This window comes from Hypanus sabinus, chromosome 15, assembly GCF_030144855.1.
Source record: "Hypanus sabinus isolate sHypSab1 chromosome 15, sHypSab1.hap1, whole genome shotgun sequence".
In the NCBI taxonomy this organism is placed as follows: Eukaryota; Metazoa; Chordata; class Chondrichthyes; order Myliobatiformes; family Dasyatidae; genus Hypanus; species Hypanus sabinus.
In genome coordinates this window covers 82,517,793-82,537,536 of record NC_082720.1, presented here as the reverse complement: position 1 = coordinate 82,537,536, position 19,744 = coordinate 82,517,793, and the positions used below count along the sequence as shown (strand labels likewise).

The 19,744-nt window shown below is 41.2% G+C and overlaps 1 protein-coding gene across 9 annotated transcripts in view; it reads right to left on the bottom strand.

Moving 5' to 3' along the window:
- Positions 1-19,744, bottom strand: part of LOC132405637 (rap guanine nucleotide exchange factor 6-like) — a 407,378-nt gene that overhangs the window by 47,201 nt on the left and 340,433 nt on the right. For all 9 annotated transcript variants that reach the window (XM_059990611.1, XM_059990602.1, XM_059990605.1 and 6 more), the window contains 2 exons: positions 13,425-13,665; positions 12,703-13,086 (listed from right to left, as the gene is read on the bottom strand). In XM_059990611.1, coding sequence (XP_059846594.1) covers positions 12,703-13,086; positions 13,425-13,665 — 625 coding nt within the window. The remainder of the gene's footprint in view (positions 1-12,702; positions 13,087-13,424; positions 13,666-19,744) is intronic.

Genomic DNA, 19,744 nt, shown 5'->3' with positions numbered 1-19,744 from the left:
ATGACCACTGTTATCAATGCCTGTTTTTACTGTTAAGGTACAAAGCAGATGATACAAATCATCGTTCCCAATGTAGTCATCAGCACTTTGTTTTCATTTCAATTACTCAGTAAATTAGACAACATCTAGAGAAACAGATACAGAATTAGTGTTCAGGTCAATGACCTTTGCAAAGTCAAAGAGGTAAGAATGCTAATAGATATTAAAAGGAAAGAGCAGGATAAGTTGAATTAAGTGGAAAGCAGATAGTAAAGGATGCTAGCAAATCAAACCACAATCTTTATTTTCTCCAATCTTTTCAAAGCTATCATAGCCAGTGGCCTTTCTTGCATCTGTTCCTAAACTTGAAGTTATCTTGTCATACATTAAACCTTGTTCAATGATCACTGATCCCAGAATCATAGAAACATACAAGGGAGAAACAGGCCATTTTGGTTTAGCATTTGGCCTTTTCAGCTCACCAACCATGATTCCTACCTATGCTAATTTGGTTTGCTACGTTAGGCCTTAATCCCACATTCTTTAATGTCCTTAAGTGTTTGTCTAAGTGTCTTTGAAATTTTGTAATTTTATCTGCCTCCACCACCTCAAGCTCATTCCAGATACTCACTTCGCTGTGTGAAAAACTTATCCCTTAGATTATCCTTTAAATTTCTCCCCTCCTCTCTCACTTTAATCCTGTGCCCTCTTGTTCTAGACTCTCCAACCCTGAGAAAAATTAGTTTGACTATGTTTTATCGTTGTAAACATCTGTAAGATCAGCCTTCAGGCTGCAACATTCCAGTGTGAATAAGTCCAGCCAATCCAATCTCTTCTCATAAATACAGCCTTCCAAGCTAGTCAATGTGTTCTGCGCTCTTTATTGCCACTATGCCATTCCAGCAATGTGGCATCCTGAACAGTAAAGAGTATTCCAAGTGTGGTCAAACCAAGTTTTGAAAACACTGTTGGGTCCTTAACCTTCTTCAGCCCCTCCCTGTATTGTATTGCTTTACTTTAAAACTTGGTACTGTGCAAATCCTCAATGTTTCACCACTTTTTTTTAACCTTTTTACACAATAATCTTCCAAGTTCCCTGCATGCAGAGGTATACTGGTACTTTCAGACGCAATCATTTCAACATTAGTTGTTACGTAGGTTTCATCTGCAAAACTAACACCTTGGAAATACCCTGACCTCTCTCTGTTCTCACAGATTTCTTAAAACCTACCTCTGACAAAGTTCTGAATCACTGGTTTTCCCAAAATTGTTCTGGTGTGTTAAGTGGCCACTGGAAATTAATGCTGTAAGGAGAAGTTGATGGACATGTGGGGGGAGGGAGAGGATGCTATACAGATTAAATGGGGAAAAGAATTAGGTTTTGTTGATCTTCCTCATTGTGTAATTCCCCCATCCAACATACTAATCAGAGGAAGCTTATATTGCAGGTGGAACAAGTGCTACACCTGCTCCTACACCTCTGTTACCACCATTCAGGGCCCCAAAAAGTCTCTCCAGTTGAGGCACCATTTCACCTGTGAGTTTATTGGGGTTATATACTGTGGCCTCCCATATATCAGTGAGACTCGACGTAGATTGGGACACTGTTTCACCAATCACCTATGCTCCATCCGCCAAAAGAAGTGGGATCTCCCAGTGCCACCCATTTTAAATCCACTTCCCATTTCCATTCCGCTACATCAAACCATGGCCTCCTCTACTGTTGCAATGAAGCCACACTCAGGTTGGAGGAATGATACCTTCTGGAGGAATAATCTTCTGGATAGACTCCAACCTGATCCCTTAAATATCGATTTCTCGAATTTCCGGTAATTCCCACCCCTCCCCCACTTCACCATTCCCTAGCCCCTTTTTCTTTCTCTCACCATATCTCCTTGCCTGCCCATCAGCTCTCTCTGGTGCTTCTCTACCCTTTTCTTTCTTCTACGACTTCTGTTCTCTCTCATCAGAATCCCCCTTCTCCAGCCCTGTATCTCTTTCACCAATCAACTTCCCAGCTCTTTACTTCAATTCCTCCCCTTCCTGGTTTCACCCTATAACTTTGTGTTTCTCTCCTCTCCCTCATTTTTTAAATCTATTCATCTTTTTGTCTCCAGTCTTGCTGAAGGGTCTCGGTCCGAAACATTGACTGTACTTTCTTCCATCGATGCTAAGTTCCTCTAGCATTTTGTGTGTGTTGCAGATTTTCTCTTGTTTGGAATCTCAAGTTCAAGATTTTTGTCATCTGACTGTATATATGTACAGTCAAATGAAACAATGTTCCTCTGGACCACGGCACACCCACAAAACATATATCACATAAAACAAAAAAATCATAAATAAGTCAAAATATAATTTAAAATGTACATTGTGCAGAGTAAACGTTACACATTACAGTAAACAGCTTGCTGTCCAAGTGATGAGACCTCAGTGATGGCAGGTTTATTAGTCTCACAGCCTCAGGAATGAAGCAGTTACGCAGTCTGCCAGTCCTAGTCCTGGTGCTCTTGTACCTCCTTCATGATGGTACTGTGTCAAAGAGATTGTGGGACAGGTGAGAGGGATCCTCAACAATACTTTAGGCCCTTTGTAAAAAAAAAAGTTCTAAGCAAATGTCACAAATGATCCTCTCAGCAGCTTCTACTGTCCTCTGTAAGATCCACACAATGATGCCTAATGGTGGTCCTGTTGAAAGCTGTTACAATGGGGGCAGGCAGTCTTGCATGCCTCAATCTTCACTAAAGGTGTAGATATTGCTGTGCCTTCTTGATGAATGAGGTGTAGTGGATCCACACTAGATCGTCCACTATGTGCACATCAAGGAACTTAGTGATCTTCTCTCTCTCTCTCCCTGCCACAGCAACACTATCGATATGCAATGGATAGTAGTTAACCTGTGCTTTCCTGAAGTCCACAATCATTTATTTTGTCTTGTCCACACTGAGACTCAGGTTGTTGTTCGTACACCATTTGATAAGCCTCTCTGCCTCCTCTCAACCACTGTTGTATCATCAGCAAACTCGTTAATGCAGTTTGAGCTGAATCTGGTAATGTAGTCATAAATCAGCAGTGTGAACAACAATGAGCTGACACACAGCCCTGGGGGGCACCAGTGCACAGCATGATGGAGCTAGAAATCTTGATGCCAACTCGGACTAAGTTACGAGTTGGCATCAAGATCCATCCAGTTACGAAGAGTCCCACCAGCTTCTGAGGGATGAGCGCATTAAATATTGAGGTGAAGTTGATGAACAACAACCTGGAATATGAGGGATCGTTTTCAAGATGGACAGGACAGCGTGGATGGACGAGTCTATGGTATCATTAGCACACCGATTTCAGTGGGGGGCAAACTGGAAAGGGTCCAATGTATCTGGAAGGTGGGATTTTATACAATCCATTACCAGCCTCTCAAAGCATTTCATGATTGTTTAAGTCAGTGCAACTGGCGGGAATCGTTTAGGCCAGTCACTCTCTTGGCCACCAGAATGATGGTGGCTGCCTTGAAGCCTGCAAGGAGAGTGGACTATTGCAAACGGATATTAAAGGTATCTGTTAAGACCTCTGTTAGCTGGGCCACACCTCAGCTCTAGGCAGGTATGGTGTATGGCGCTGCAGCTCTGCATGGGTTTACCTGGGCTAGGATCCTTCTCACTACAGCTATGGCCAGACATGATGCCATTTCCTCAGGCTTTCCTTGATGTCATATCATTCATTGCATCAAAATATGCATAGAAGACACCAGCCTATCAGGAAAGGAGGTGTTGCAGAGTGGATATGTAATCTGTTATGGTTTGTATACTTTGCCACATGCCCCCAGTGTCACAAAGGTGTCTGAGAATTTTCTATGACTACTTGTACTTTGCATTCTTGATCCCTGGAGTCATCCTATCCCCCAATCTGAAAGGCAGCGTCCCAATCCCTAAGCAATGTACAAACTTGTGCAGTCAACTATGGTTACTGGTTTGCACTGGCAGTGTAATTCATAATAAGGGTAATGTCCTCAATGCATTTTCCTATGTCTCCAGTCACCTGTCCCGCATATTCATCAAAGTTAATGTGATGATCGCAGGGAGCCGGCTCCCTGAATATGCTCAATTCCGTGTTTTCGAAACAGTCCCCCAGAGCTGAGGTGACACCTTCTGGCTAGATCCTGATCTTCCTGCAAACTGGTTTGACTTGTTTAACCAGTGGTGTCTGTATGTGTGTGTGTGGCCTCTGTCAGTCATGGTTGACCATGTAATTGCACCTCTGGTAGTCACTGGTTTGTCGAGCAGCGTCAACTGTGGCTATTGAGGCTGATCCTAGAACAGCAGACTCTGCCACAGTTGCTGCATGCGTAGGGTGTCATGGAGTTGTTGTCCGCTGTCCTCTCTGTTCCTCAAACTGACTCCAGATTACTCTTTCGCCTTGCTCTAGGTGTTGCTGAAGAAACCTTGCCATTTGTTGCGAGGTCTAGCAAAATGGATATATGGTCTGAGTATCCAAGATGAGGCCGGGACAGTTTGTAGGCTCCACAAACATTGGTATAGACCAGGTATAAAATATTTTCTCCTGTGGTTGTGAAGTTGACATGCTGGTAGAACTTTGGCAGGACTGCTCTTAAGTTGGCATCATTGAAGTCACTAGCAACAATGAAGAAACCATCAGAGTGAGTGGCTTCAAGGTCACAAATGGCACCATAGAGCTTCTGCAGCATTTCCCCAGCACTAAGATGGGGGCAGGGGGAGGAACGGCAGTGACCGGCAATGACCTCCCTTGGAAAGTAGAAGGGACTGCATGTCACCATTGAAACCATCTGCAGTGAGCAGTTACTTCTGAGGCAGTCACGCACCCGTTCTTATTGAGGTAGACACGCAGATCTCCACCGTGGATCTAACATACATGAATGATGATAAATTTACTTAGAACTTTGAACAAATTCTGAATTCCTTTCACTCTGACTCACTGATACTTTTTGGCAATGTTATAAACTGTTCCCTTTAATCTCATACCATCTTGAACTTCTTAAACTGCTAAAGAACATGAGCTTCAGAATAACAATACAGTCTGCTAACGTTGGAGTATTTTTCAGATAAAGATGAAAGTGAGTGCAATGCAATAAAGCTTTCCATTTCCCATTAGTCTTGTTTCCATAACATGACTATGAAATGTTCTCCTGAAGGCACTAAGATAACTGCTAATCCCATCAAGATTAATAGAAACATTGACATGGTAAAACACCAACTTTTATATCTTCAATGAAGCAAATTTTTTTGACAAGCTAGACAAGCTAAACAAGCTCATTCTTATCAGTGCCAAGAAAATACAATTTGATGCATAATTTGAATAATGGTGGGAGTGAAAATGGGTACTTGTAAAACAATGTATACTGAACAATATGCTAGTGCAGCAAAAGTACAGCTTAAAGATCTTTGCTGAATTCCTCTAAGATCGTCTAACATGCAACTGAGAAACGCTCACTCCTTGAAGTTAGCCAAAGTATTTCATTAAACATCAGCTTATTTCAATGCCTTGAATGGAAGAACTTGTTGCAATTACACTTGCCCATAACCTTTCTCATGATTTTCAAAGTAAGTTGTAACACATACAGCTAAAACATTGCAGTATCCTCAAAAGTCACCAGGGACTCCTGCGAAAAATGAAAGTGACTATGCATCTCCATCATCAAATTAAAGTAGTAACTTTAATTCTTAATCTTATGGAGATAAACAACTAACAATGCCTTAAAAAATTCCCATATATTTGAAAGGAAAAGCCCAATTTTTCTGGGCACATTAGTGGGTAAGATTATAAAATAGACATCCAACACCTTTTTTCCCCAAGGTGGGAATGACTAATATTATTTAAGGAAAGTAGAAGTGGGATGTCAGAGGAAGTTTGTTTTTTTTAAAAAACACACAAAACGTTAAGTGCCTGGAACACACTGCCAAGGGTGTTGGTAGAGGCTGATGCATTAGGGATATTTAGAAGACTCTTAGATGGGCACATGGATTTATGAAAAAATGCCTGTGTAGGAGGGAAGGGTTAGATTAATTCTGGAGTAGGTTAAAAGGTCAGTACAGCATTCCAGGCAGAAGGGCCCACACAATGCTGTACTCTTCTACGTTCCATATTTAGTGGAAATAATTTTTGGTGCAAGATCAAATGCCCTGAAATCCCACTCCTGGCCCTATATCTTAGATTCTTACATTTACCTCCATGTCTTTTTAAGCCGTGTTATGTAGTGAAAGGGAATATCAAGAATGCAGTTTCTTGATTTCAGTATTCAACTGCATATGTGTGGATGCTAAATCAAATCACATCATTATTCCTATTTCAAGTTCCTGTCCTTTACATATTTCTTTACTATGTTAACAGCTAAAACAGGATCACATTTCCAATGCAACTAGTTTTACAGGAAAGGCAGGTGAGCTCAGGGTATGGGATCAACATCTGGAATTACCATATTGTAGCCATTAATGAGACTTGCCTGCAGGAGGGGCAGGACTGGCAACTCCACATTCCAGGATTCCATTGTTTTAGACATGACAGAGCAGGAGGGATTAAAGGAGGAGGGGTGGCGATAACCGTCAGGGAAAATGACACGACAGATTTCAGTTAGGACAGACTAGAAAACTCATCTAGTGAGCGTTATACAGTGGCATGCAAAAATTTGGGCACCCCTGGTCAAAACTTCTGTTACTATGAATAGCCAAGTGGGTGAAAGAATACCTGATTTCCAAAAGGCATAAAGTTAAAGATGACATATTTAATATTTTAAACAAGATTACTTTTTTTATTTCCATCTTTTAGTTTCAAAATAACAAAAAAGGAAAAGGGCCCAAAGCAAAAGTTTGGGCACCCTGCATGGTCAGTACTTAGTAACACCCCCTTTGGCAAGTATCACAGCTTGTAAATGCTTTCTGTAGCCAGATAAGAGTCTCTCAGTTCTTGTTTGGGGGATTTTCGCCCATTCTTCCTTGCAAAAGGCTTCTAACTAGTACTGTGAGATTCTTGGGCCGTCTTGCAGGCACTGCTCTTTTGAGGTCTATCCACAGATTTTCGATGATGTTTAGGTCGGGGGACTGTGAGGGCCATGGCAAAACCTTCAGCTTGCACCTCTTGAGGTAGTCCATTGTGGATTTTGAAGTGTGTTTAGGATCATGATCTTGTTGTCGAAGCCATCCTCTTTTCATCTTCAGCCTTTTTACAGATGGTGTGATGTTTGCTTCCAGAACTTGCTGGTATTTAATTGAATTCATTCTTCCCTCTACCAGTGAAATGTTCTCCTTGCCACTGGCTGCAACACAAGCTCAAAGCATGATTGATCCACCCCCGTGTTTAACAGTTGGAGAGGTGTTCTTTTCATGAAATTCTGCACCCTTTTTTCTCCAAACATACCTCTAACTTCATCAGTCCACAGGACTTGCTTCCAAACTGCATCAGGCTTGTTTAGATGTTCCTTTGCAAACTTCTGATGCTGATTTTTGTGGTGAGGATGCAGGAAAGGTTTTCTTCTGATTACTCTTCCATGAAGGTCATATTTGTGCAGGTGTCGCTGCACAGTAGAACAGTGCACCACCACTCCAGAATCTAAGTTTTCCTGAAGGTCTTTTGCAGTCAAACAGGGGTTTTGATTTGCCTTTCTAGCAATCCTGTGAGCAATTCTCTCGGAAAGTTTTCTTGGTCTTCCAGACCTCAACTTGACCTCCACCATTACTGTTAACTGCCATTCCTTAATTACATTACAAACTGAGGAAACAGCTACCTGAAAACACTTTGCTATCTTATTAGAGAATGATACAGGGCAGGTGACAGAAGGTTCTGTAGGGGAATACTTTGCACCAAGTGATCACAATGCTATTAGTTTCAAAGTAAATATGCAAAAAGATATGTCTGGTCCGTGGGTTGAGATTCTAAATTGGATAAAGCCAATTTTGATGAAAGGCAAGTGTGGATTGGGAACAGGCTGTTTTCTGGCAAAAGTGTACTTGGTAAGTGGGAGGCCTTCAAAAGTGAAATTTTGAGAGTACAAAACTTGTATGTGCCTGTCAGAATAATAGGAAAAAGTTCAGGGATCATGGTTTTTAAGAGCTATTGAAGCCCTGGTTAAAAAAAGAGAGTCTAGCAGGAACAAATGAGGTGCTCATGAAGTATAAGAAAAGCAAAAGAACACTTTGAAAATCAGGAGGGCTAAAAGATGCCATGAGATTGCCCTAGCAGACAAGGTGATGGAGAATCCCAAGGGATTCTACAGATATGTTAAGAGCAATAGGATTGTAAAGAAAAAAAAATGGTCCTCTGGAAGATCAGAATGCAATCCTTGCATGGAGTCAAAAGAGAAAGGAGAGACATTAAAAATTTTTTTGCACCTGTATTTACTCAGGAGATGGACACAGAGTCTATGGAAGTGAGGCAAAGCAGCATCAACTTCATGGACCCTATACAGATTACAGAGGAGGAGGTGTTGCTGCTTTAAGACAAATTTGGGGGGGGGGGGGATAAAGCCAAAAGGCCTCACATGGTGCTCCCTCGGACCCTGCCAGAGCCAAGAGCAGAAGTTGACTGTGTCCTAGCAAAGATATTTAAATCATCCTTAACGAAAGGTGAGGAACCAGAGGATTGGAGGATAACCAATGTTGTACTGTGGTTTAAGAAAGGCTAACAATAAACCAGGAAATTATAGGCTGTTGAGCCTGGCATCAGTAGTGGAAAAATTATTGGAAGGTATTCTAAGTGACTGGATATATGCGGGTTTGTTTAGACATGGACTGATTAAGGATAGTCAGCATGGCTTCGTGATGGTGGGTTGTGTTATAATGGGAACTAGGAAAGTTGAAGGCAGTGGATGTTGCCTACATGGACCTTAGCAAAGCATTTGACAATGTCCCACATGGGAGGATGGTCAAGAACTTTCAGTCACTCAGCATTCAAAATGAGGCAGCAAATTGGATTAGACTTTGGCTTTGTGGGAGAAGCCAGGGAGTGGTAGTAGATGGTTGTCCCTCTGAATAGAAGTCCCTGACTAGTGGGGTGCTGCAGGGATCGGTGCGGGGCTTGTTATTGTTCATCAACTACAGCAACAATCTGGATGATAATGTGGTTAACTGGAGCAGCAAATTTGTGGTTAACACCAAAACTGGGGGTGTAGTGAACAGCGAGGAAGATTATCATTACTTGCAGCAGGATCTGGACCAGCTGGAAAACTGGGCTGAAAAATAGCAGGTAGAATTTAATGCAGACAAGTGCGAGATGTTGTACCTCAGAAGGTCTTACTTTAGGATAAGGCACTGAGGAGTATGGTAGAGCAAAGAGATCTGGAAATAGAGCTTCAAAATTACATTGAAAGTGGTGTTGCAGGTGGATAGGGTCGTAAAGAAACTTTTTGACACTCTGGCCTTCATAAGTTAAAGTATGAGTACAGGAGACTGGATGTTATGTTGAAGTTGTATAAGACGTTGGTGAGGCCTAATTTGGAGTATTATGTGTAATTTTGGTCACCTACCTACAGGAAAGATGTAAGTAATGTTGAAAGAGTACAGAGAAAATTTACAAGGATATTGTCAGGTCTGGAGGACCTGAGCTAAAAGGAAAGATTAAATAGGTTAGGATTTTGTTCCTTGGAACATAGAATATTGAAAGGAGATTTGATGGAGGTATACAAAACTATGAGGGGTATAGATACTGTAAACTTAAGCAAGCTTTTCCCACTGAGCTTGGGTGAGATTACAACTAGAGATCTTGTGTTCAGAGTGGAAGGTGAAAACTTTAAGGGGAACATGAGGGGAAACTTCTTCACTGAGAGGGTCATGAGAGTGTGGAACAAGCTGCCAGTGCAAGAAGTGTATGTGAGCTCGATTTCAATTTTTAAGAGAAGTTTGTATAAGTACATGGATGGTAGGGGTATTAAGGACTATGGTTCCTGGTAAAAGTCAATGGAAATATGCTGTTTACATGGTTCAGCACAGACTAGATGGGCTAAAGGGTCTGTTTATGTGCTGTACTTTTCTGTATTTTTGACTACATTCAAACACAATTCCTTACAGATAGCGCCAGAATTGAACACAGGTCAGTGATGCTGTAGTAACAGTACACTAACCATTACGTTACCACAGGTGCAGTTGAGCAGCAGGGTAAAGTAGCAATTAACACTCCACTCTTGCAACACAAGCAAACAGGATTCAATTCTGCCGCTGTCTGGAAGGAGTTTGTACATTGTCCCTGTGATTGCATGGGTTTTCTCCAGGCATCTTCTCACATTCCAAAGACACATAGTTAGGGACAGTGAGTCATGGGCATTCAATGTTAATGTTGCAGCTACATAGGGACATTGGTCAGACCCCACTTGGAGCACTGTGCTCAGTTCTGGTCGCCTCACTACAGGAAAGACGTGGAAGCCATAGAAAGGGTGCAGAGGAGATTTACAGGGACGTGCCTGGATTGGGGGGCATGCCTTATGAGAACAGGTTGAGTAAACTCGGCCTTTTCTCCTTGGAGCGACAGAGGATGAGAGGTGACCTGATTGAGGTGTTCAAGATGGTGAGAGGCATTGATTGTGTGGACAGCCAGAGGCTTTTTCCCAGGGCTGAAATGGTTGCCACAAGAGGACACAGGTTTAAGGTGCTTAAGAGTAAGTACAGAGGAGATGTCAGGGGTAAGTTTTTTACTCATGGAGTGGTGAGTGCGTGCAGCGGGCTGCCGGCAATGGTGGTGGAGGCGGATATGATAGGGTCTTTTAAGAGACTTTTAGATATGTACATGGAGCTTAGTAAAATAGAGGGCTATAGGTAAGCCTAGTAATTTCCAAGGCAGGGACATGTTTGGCACAACTTTGTGGGCCGAAGGGCCTGTATTGTGCTATAGGTTTTCTGTGTTTCTAGGTTTCTATGACAAACCTATATGGATATACAGTGAAAAGCATTCTGACAGATTGCAACAGAGCCCAGTATAGAATCTTCAAAACACAGGATCTAAGTGGCTACAGAGTGGTGGACTCAGTCAGTTCCATCATGGGTACAGCTCTCTTCACCATCACGGTCATCAGCAAGAGGTGGTGTCTCAGGAAGGAGGCATCTACCAGTAGGGACCTCTAACATTTGGGCCATGCCCTCTTCTCAATGACACTAACAGAAGGAGGCAGAGGAGTCTGAAGACCTAGGCCCCAAACTTCAACAACAGCTTCTTCCCCACCGCCATTAGTTTCCTGAACTGACCTGAAGAACCTTAACACTACATCAGAATATATCCATTTTCTAAATCTTGTTTTTTGCACATATGTAAACTATGTCTAATTTAAGTTAACTTAAGTTTATGTTTACTTATGTTTGTCCTCACCTTGTAATGTTCTGTGCTACTGCTGCAGAAAGCTATTTTTCATGGCATGTGTTTGAATGCCTTCAACAATGATAAACTTGAATTTGGGGACTCTGTCAGCTACAGTGAGAGCAATATTTTTTTGTCCTTGTTTCAGGCATATTCACTGTAATCAAATAGTATTGGCTGCTAAAAATGAATGTTAATTTAGCTTTGCAGAACCACTTAATAACTGAAATAGTGAAAACAATTGGAATGCCTACAGCTTAATGTAGGTCTTTAATTTTGAAGTTAATTTGATTGTTCTTTCCCAATAAAGCCACAATAGCAACTTAGTAGTTTAATTAAACTTTTGTCTTTTGACTTAAAGGAAAGGACGAAGCCTCACGTTACCAATAAAGATCCAACACAAGTTAATTGGCCAACATCATTTCCACTGCTGGTGGGCATGCATGCACAATACTGAGATTAATCTCAATCTGGCATAAAATAGCACCACATTGGAGAAGGTCAGATGGATATATTGAGAATCAATTACTCAATCAGTGGTTCTTTAACAAGGTTACAATAAGACTCATTGTTGAGGTTTGCTGGTGTCAACTGTTCATGAATAGTACAATCAAGATGTGCAGAGAAATTCTCCAGAATTGCTTTTTCCACTAAACAATTTAAACTGAAAATATTCTTGAAGATTAACCTCAGCAACTTCCAACAGAAAATTTAAGAAAAACTTGCGGTTTTACTATTTATAGTAATAGAGCTCAATATAGGTTAAAATTGCCCTTCTAGTGCAATAATGCAATCTAGTTATTCACTTTAACATACATAATAGATATTTAAAGTTCACATAACATTACCTGCAGCCCTGCATTGGTTGAATCCAACCTAGGATGTTGCATCTTAGCTGCTTACATGATATGCAAGCCAGTACAAACCAGAGAGCAAGCTGGTGCCCCTGTAGCAAGCTCCGCCTCTCTACGCAGCTGATGAATCCAAGGCAGCAGCAGAGACTGATACAGAGGTGTCACAGGAGTTCCCAGTCAGCAATGAACTCAACACAGGAGTGCCTTAGCCAGTCAGGCGCCAGAATTTTTCTCAGGGTTTAGGCCCGAAGCCTTCCCCATGTGGGTATAGCTGCAAGGCAGCGGAGGTTTGAGATCAGAGTTTTCCTTCTCCTAGACGAGCCGCCAACAATGGCCGATAAGCCCCATCTGACCAAAGTGAGTGTTTTTAAGGTGCCAGTAACCCACCTTTCCCCCTTCTCCTGTCAATAGAAATGTTTCCGCCAAGCTTGAAGGCCAGGTGCTGGATATGCCATTGGGAGCAAATAATATCTAATACCACCACCAGCTATAACAACCTTAAGGAACCCACATCATCAATGTACATCATATTGCCTTTGAACTGATAAAAACAATTAAATCTTACCTGATAATAGCAAACATGGAGTTAAAGTTCTTGCACTCTCTGCAGTGTAAGGCAATTTTAATGAAATGTTTCATTATCTTCATTCTTTTCCACTGCACAGTTTCCTTCAAAATCTCAGTAGCAACCCAGAAGGTTTCCTGATTGATAACATCCTCAAACTGCTTGAGATGTATGTTTCCAGTTTTTGACTCCCTTTTAAAGAGGTCATCAATATACTCAGTGGGCTCAATGTTCCGGAACAATTCAAAGTCTCTCATTGACAACTGAGTAGCTACTTCAATGGTGCTAAGTTGCAGCAGAGAGATTTGACTTTCTCTTAGTAATTCCTGGGCATCTTCATCTGAGCAAAGAGTCTCTGTTTCCATGTTATTTTTCAGATAGTACCTAAGTGAAATAAACAGATATTAAATACAGTACTGGCATATTAAAGTTGTATTTCAAAGTTATTCATAATTGATATCTGCCGTTTCCACTTTGCTTATCACCTCCTTCCTTCCTAACCTCCAAACTCCATGCTGGCAGTGATTCAAGGAAAATAACCTTGAAATGACAGATAAAAGAAGTATTTTATCCCCTTTTCATTACATAATTTATAATTTGTCATCAAATTAAATGTCAAAAATTTATCAAAACACCCAGGAAAAATGCATGTATTCAGCTTTTAAAATTTGGCACAAAAAGTAACTTGGAATTTTTGATTCTGATGAAAAGTGCCTTCTTACCTGCCATTCAGCTGGATCCTGTCAGCAAGTTTAGACAACTGATCAGGAAGTCTTCTTTGCTTGATTACACCTTCACAGCTTATAGAAACTTCACAGAGAGAATAGGTTTCGGAAGGTGCAGTCAGGCCAAATTCATGTACAGCATGGACAACAACTTCTTTTGCTGTGGTATCTTTGCTTATGATAATATAGCAACTTTGTTGATCAGCCTTAAAAACTCGGATGACTTGATCAGGTACATCTGTTTTAAAATATTAAAAATTGCAAACATATAAACAGCAAAATTTATTTTGCCTACCTCTCAAGTCAATTGACACAAGTAGTTGGAGAATTCTGTCAATGCTGGCAAAACATTCTTGATTACATGACATTACTATCAAGCAAACATCCAGATTGTTGGTTAAAAGTTTATTTAATAGAGCATTACTTTATTTTTTGAATAATTTTATTACTACTGGAATGGAATAAGAGAAACTAATTTACCTTACAAATTTAGCATTTGCAACTCACCCATGGAACTCGCATGCCTGATTCCTAAATTAGTCATATTGGAAAACTACCAGTAATCTGATCTAGTAAATTTCAAAACAATTTACTAATTCAATTGTTATTCAAGATTTTCTGAAATATCCGGTGACTTGATTTTAATCGGTATCAAATACAGAGCAATCCAGATCTCATCTGTTTGAGGTGTGGACATTTCTAACTCAAGTCAAATAATTAACAACCGCCACTGGAAATGTGCATGAACAAGAGTCAATCTTGACTATGCTAAACAACACAGCGTAATAGCCAGATAATAGCAATTGATTATGTAAGGACATTAAGCAAAACCATTTAGACAATAGTGAGCTATTGCCAAGAGACCACATAGCAGCAAATTTAGTAGACAAGAGAACAGCATTAAGAGGAAAAGGAAAAGGTGGAGAAAATATAAAGGGGAATTGAAAAATAAAAATAAATCACCAGATTGAAAATTAAACTGTCTATGGATCTGAAGATCAAAACAGATTTATAATACTGCTACCTGACTGTGCCAAAATTAGCTTTTGTATGTAGAAATTAAGAGTAAAGTTTATCTGATGGTTTAATGAATAAATCTTATCATTCTAGCTTGATTTTCAATTTAACTGATCTCAGTCAGACATCTGCTTAGGGAATAATGATGATTTGCCGTATTCTCTGCTAAGGGTGGACATAGTTGAAGGCAGGATTGGATTAACTTGATGCTCAACATGCTTGAATAGCCTGGAGACAACCATATTTAAAAGCTGGAAAATAATCAGATTTGGCCTCAGTAACATAGCATGATTTCCCTACTTTTATGCTGCAAGCTAAGCTTACAGATGCTAATGTAAGGCTGGCCTTTACTTTGGGACAAGACCTCCATTAGCATCTTTACATTTCATGCATGTAAACCTGAAAATCCTGTTGTTCTGCAGCTTTGTGCAGGTTTTCTCCTTAATGGAATAATCTGTTTTATCATTCCCCAAGTACAGACATACACTGGGTCACACGAAATTCCATGATCTGTCAGTAGACTGAAGTTTCTGCTGGCTCAAAATGCTGCAGGCTGAGATTGCTAAAGTTGTAATAATACGTTAATTGACTACAGATTAGTACAGATCCGTACTATAGGTTCAAAACATACCAGAATACTGGAGTTGTTGGACCACAAAATACCAGACCAGAGAATGTTTTAATCTGTTTGTTAATTTTTTTAAAGGTTTTCAGCACCAACAGATTTGTTTTCTGTCCATGTACTGTATCTCCATAAACAACTTGTATACTCCTCACACATTGCCTTCCTAATTACTATTTTTACGATCCTCTGCCTTGAAGACATAAGACATAGGAGCAGAATTAGACCACGGCCCATCAAGTCTGCTATGACATTCTATCATAGCCGATTTAATATCATTCTCAAGCCCATTCTCCTGTGCTCTCCCTGTAACTTTTGATGCCACAACTCACTAAGAACCTATTAACCTCTGCTTTAAACATACTTAATGACTTGGCCTACACAGTCATCCGTGGCATCCACAGATTCACCACACTCTGGCAAAATAAATTCCTTCTCATTTTTGTCCTAAATGGTCAGCCTTCTACTCTGAGGCTATGCATTTTGGTCCTTGAGTCAGCTCAATATCTTCTCCAAATCCACTCTGTCTAGGCTTTTCAATATTCAATAGGCATCAATCAATTCTCCCTTCATTCTTCTTAACTCCAACGAGTACCGGCCTAGCTAGGTCCATCAAACGCTCCTCATATGTAAACCACTACATTCCCAAAATCATTCTCGTGAACTCCTCTGAACCCCCTGCAATGCCAACACTGTTTTTTTCGTAGATAAGGGGTTCAAAACTGCTTACAATAAGACCATAAGAAATAGGAACAGAACTAGGCCACTTGGCCCATCGAGTCTGCATTGCCATTTCATCATGGCTGATCGAAATTCCCTCTCAGCCCCAATCTCCTGCCTTCTCCCCGTATCCCTTCATGCCCTGACCAATCAAGAATCTATCCACCTCTGCCTTAACTATACATAAAGACTTGGCCTCCACAGCTGCCTGTGGCGAAGAGTTCCACAGGTTCACCACGCTCTGGCTAAATCAATCCCTGCTTATCTCTGTTCTAAAAGGACACATCTCTATTCAGAGACTGTGCCGTTTGGTCTTAGGCTTTCCTCCCAACGTTCACACTTTCAAACCCTTTCACCATTCGATAAGTTTCAATGAGGACACCCTCATTCTTCTGAGTTCTAGTGAATACAGACCCAAAGCCATCAAACACTCTTCATACGACAAGCCATTCAATCCTGGAATCATTTTCATGAACCTCCTTTGAACCCTCTCCAGTTTCAGCACATCCTTTCTAAGGGGCCCAAACCTGCTCTCAATACTCCAAGTGAGGCCTCACCAGTGCTTTATAAAGCTTCAACATTACATCCTTATTTTTATATTTTTGTCCTCTTGAAACGAAAGCTAACATTACATTTGCTTTCCTTACCACAGAATCAACCTGCAAATTAACCTTTAGGCAATCCTGCACAAGTACTCCCAAGTAACTTTGCACCTCAGCTTTTTTGTATTTTCTCTCAATTTAGAAAATAGTTAACCATACACTTTTCGACACTATTCCATCTGCCAATTCTTTGCACATTCTCCTAATTTGTCCTTATGGAGCCTCTCCACTTTCTCTAAACTGCCTGCCTCTCCACCTATCTTCATATCATCTGCAAACTTTGCTATAAAGCCACTAATTCTATCATCCAGATCATTGACGTATAATGTAAAAAGAATTGGTTCCACACAGACCCCCGTGGAACACCACTAGTCACTGGCAGTCAGCCAGATAAGGCTCCCTTTATTTCCACACTTTGCCTCCTGCCAATCACTAACTGCTTTATCCATTCGAGAATCTTTCCTGTAATTCCAAGGGTTTGTTGCTTGTTAAGTGACCTTATGTGTGGAATCTTGTCAAAGGCCTTCTGAAAATCCAAGTACACACATCAACTGATTCTCCTCTGTCTATCCTGCTTGTTATTTCTTCAAAGAATTCCAAAAGATTTTGAGGGGGTGGAGCTGAGCAGGCAATGGCGCCTAATGGTGACTCCTTTGCATGCATCTTCCGAAACAGTTCTATTTCTATCTTTAATATCTCTATTTTTCCTCCTCAGGGTTATTTTGAAGAGCCTGACCTGGAGTTGCACGCTGGCTTTGGTTCTTTGCAGGAATGGGACCCGCTCTCAGGGTCTCACGACTAGCCGCTATTCTATTACCAAAGACACGGCCTAGAAGATTAGCACACCTCCAGGGTTCCAGGATTTTGTGGCTCTGGAGGCGGGTAGACTCTAGGCTAGTGCTGCCACCTGATGTGTTGTGGGAGTACACGGAAGATCAAAAGCAGCAAGATGGCTGCTGGTTATGCACCTAGAGACCCCAGTATTTTGGGCACAGGCCTCAAAAAAAGCGATGCAACAGACTTTTAACATTGTAAGTCAGCTGTTGTTTGTTATGTCTCCCCTCTCACTGTGAAATGGGGACACCTCTTTTTCCTTTATAAGGGAGAGAGTGAGAGCCTGTGGTATATCGAATTATCGGGTGAACGAGTAGTCTTTGGGGTTCTGAAAGTCTGCGTCTTTACTGATGCTTTGCTGTATGCTTGAGTGTTCGGTGGGGGCCGCTGATGCTTATTTGCTGGTGGGGGCTTTGGGTCCTAACATTTAACTATCATTCATTCATTGGGGCACTCCTCTGTGTTAGTGCATGACTGCGAAGAAAAAGAATTTCAGGATGTATATTGTATACATTTCTCTGACATTAAATGTACCTTTGAAACCTTTGAGATTTGTCAGGCAAGATCTTCCCTTGAGGAAACCATGCTGACTATGGCCTACTTTATCATGTGCCTCCTAGTACCCTGAGACCTCATGCTCAATAATCAACTCCAACATCTTCCCTACTACTGAGGTCAGACTAAATGGCTTATAGTTTCTTTTCTTCAGCCTTTCTCCCTTATTGAAGAGTGGAGTGACATTTGCAATTTTCCAGTCTTCCAGAACCCGGTGATTTCTTAGAAGATCATTACTAATATTCCACAATCTCTTCAGCTACCTCTTTCAGAACTCTGTGGTGTACACCATCTGTTCCAGGTGACTTATTTATCTTTCGACCTTCCAGTTTCCCAAAAACTTCTCTCTAGTTATAACTGCATGTCCCGACACCTGGAACTTCCAATATACTGCTAGTGTCTTCCACAGTGAAGACTGATGTAAAATATTTATTCAGTTCATCTGCCATTTCCTTGTCCCCCATGGCTACCACTCCAGCATTGTTTTCCAGCAGTCCAATATCCGCTCGTCTCTTTTTTGCACTCTATGTATCTGAAGAAACTTTTGGCATCCTCTTTAATATCATTGGCTAGCTTACTTTTGTATTCTACCTTTATCTTCTTAATGACTTTGTTTTTTACTTGTCTTCTGTTGTTTTTTTTTTAAAAAGTTCCCCAATCTTCTAACTTCCCAGTAATTTTTGTTCTGTTATACGCCCTCTCTGGCTTTTATGTTGCCTTTGACTTCTCATGTTAGCCATGGTTGTGTCATATTTTCTTTAAGCACTTCTTCCTCTTCCTCTATATATCCCGTGCCTTCCAAATTGCTTCCAGAAATTCCAGCCATTGCTGCTCTGCCATCATCCCTGCCAGTGTTCTCTTTTCTGGCCAACTCCTCTCTCGTATCTCTGTAATTCCCTTTACTCCACTGTAATACTGATACATCTGACTTTAGTTTCTTCTCAAATTTCAGGATGCATTTGATCATATTATGATCACTTTTACCTTAATCTCTCTAATCAATTCTGATTCACTGCACAACACCCAATCCAGAATAGCTGATCCTTTTGTGGGTTCAACCATGAGCTGCTCTAAAAAAAGTCATCTTGCAGGTACTCCAGAAAATCTCCCTCCTGTAATCCAGTACAAACCTGATTTTTCCAATCTACACGGATACTGGTGTCCCCTGACTATTCTAACATTGCCCATTTGATATCCATTTTCTATCTCCCATTGCAATTTGTAGGCCACATCCTTACTACTGTTTGGGGGTCTGTATACAACTCCCATCAGGGCCTTTTTACCCTTGCAGTTCCTTAACTCAATCCACAATGATCCAACACCTGTCACCTCTTTCTAATGACTTGATTCCATTTTTTTTTAAACCAACAGAGCAATGTCACCCCCTCTGCCTTCCAGTCTATCCTTCCGGGAGAATGTGTATCCTTGGACATTAAGTTCTCAGCTATCATCTTTCAGTCATGATATTAGTCCCTCTCCAGTTCAGGTGCAAACTGTCCCTTCTGTTCAGCTCCCACCTTCCCTGAAAGGGAGCCCGATGATCCAAAAATCTTATGCCCTCCTACACCAAGTCCTCAGCCACATATTAATCTGCATAATCCTCCTAGTTCTGGCTGCCCTAGCACGTGGCATGGGTAGTAATCCTTAGGTCACATCCATGGAGGTCCAGCCCTTTAACTTAGCACCTAACTCCCTGAATTCCCTATGTAGAACCTATGCACTCATTCTACCCATGACTTTGGTACCTACATGGACCATCAGCTTTTTGCTGTTCACCTTCTTACTTAAGATCACTGAAGTCTTGATCTAAGATATCCCGAACTCTGGCACCCAGCAGCAACATACTATCCAGGAATCTCGTTCTCGCCCACAGAACCTCCTGTCCGTTCCCCTAACTAACAAATCCCCTATCACCACTGTGTGTCTCTACTCACTCCTTCTCTTCTGAGACGCAGAGCAGGTTCAAT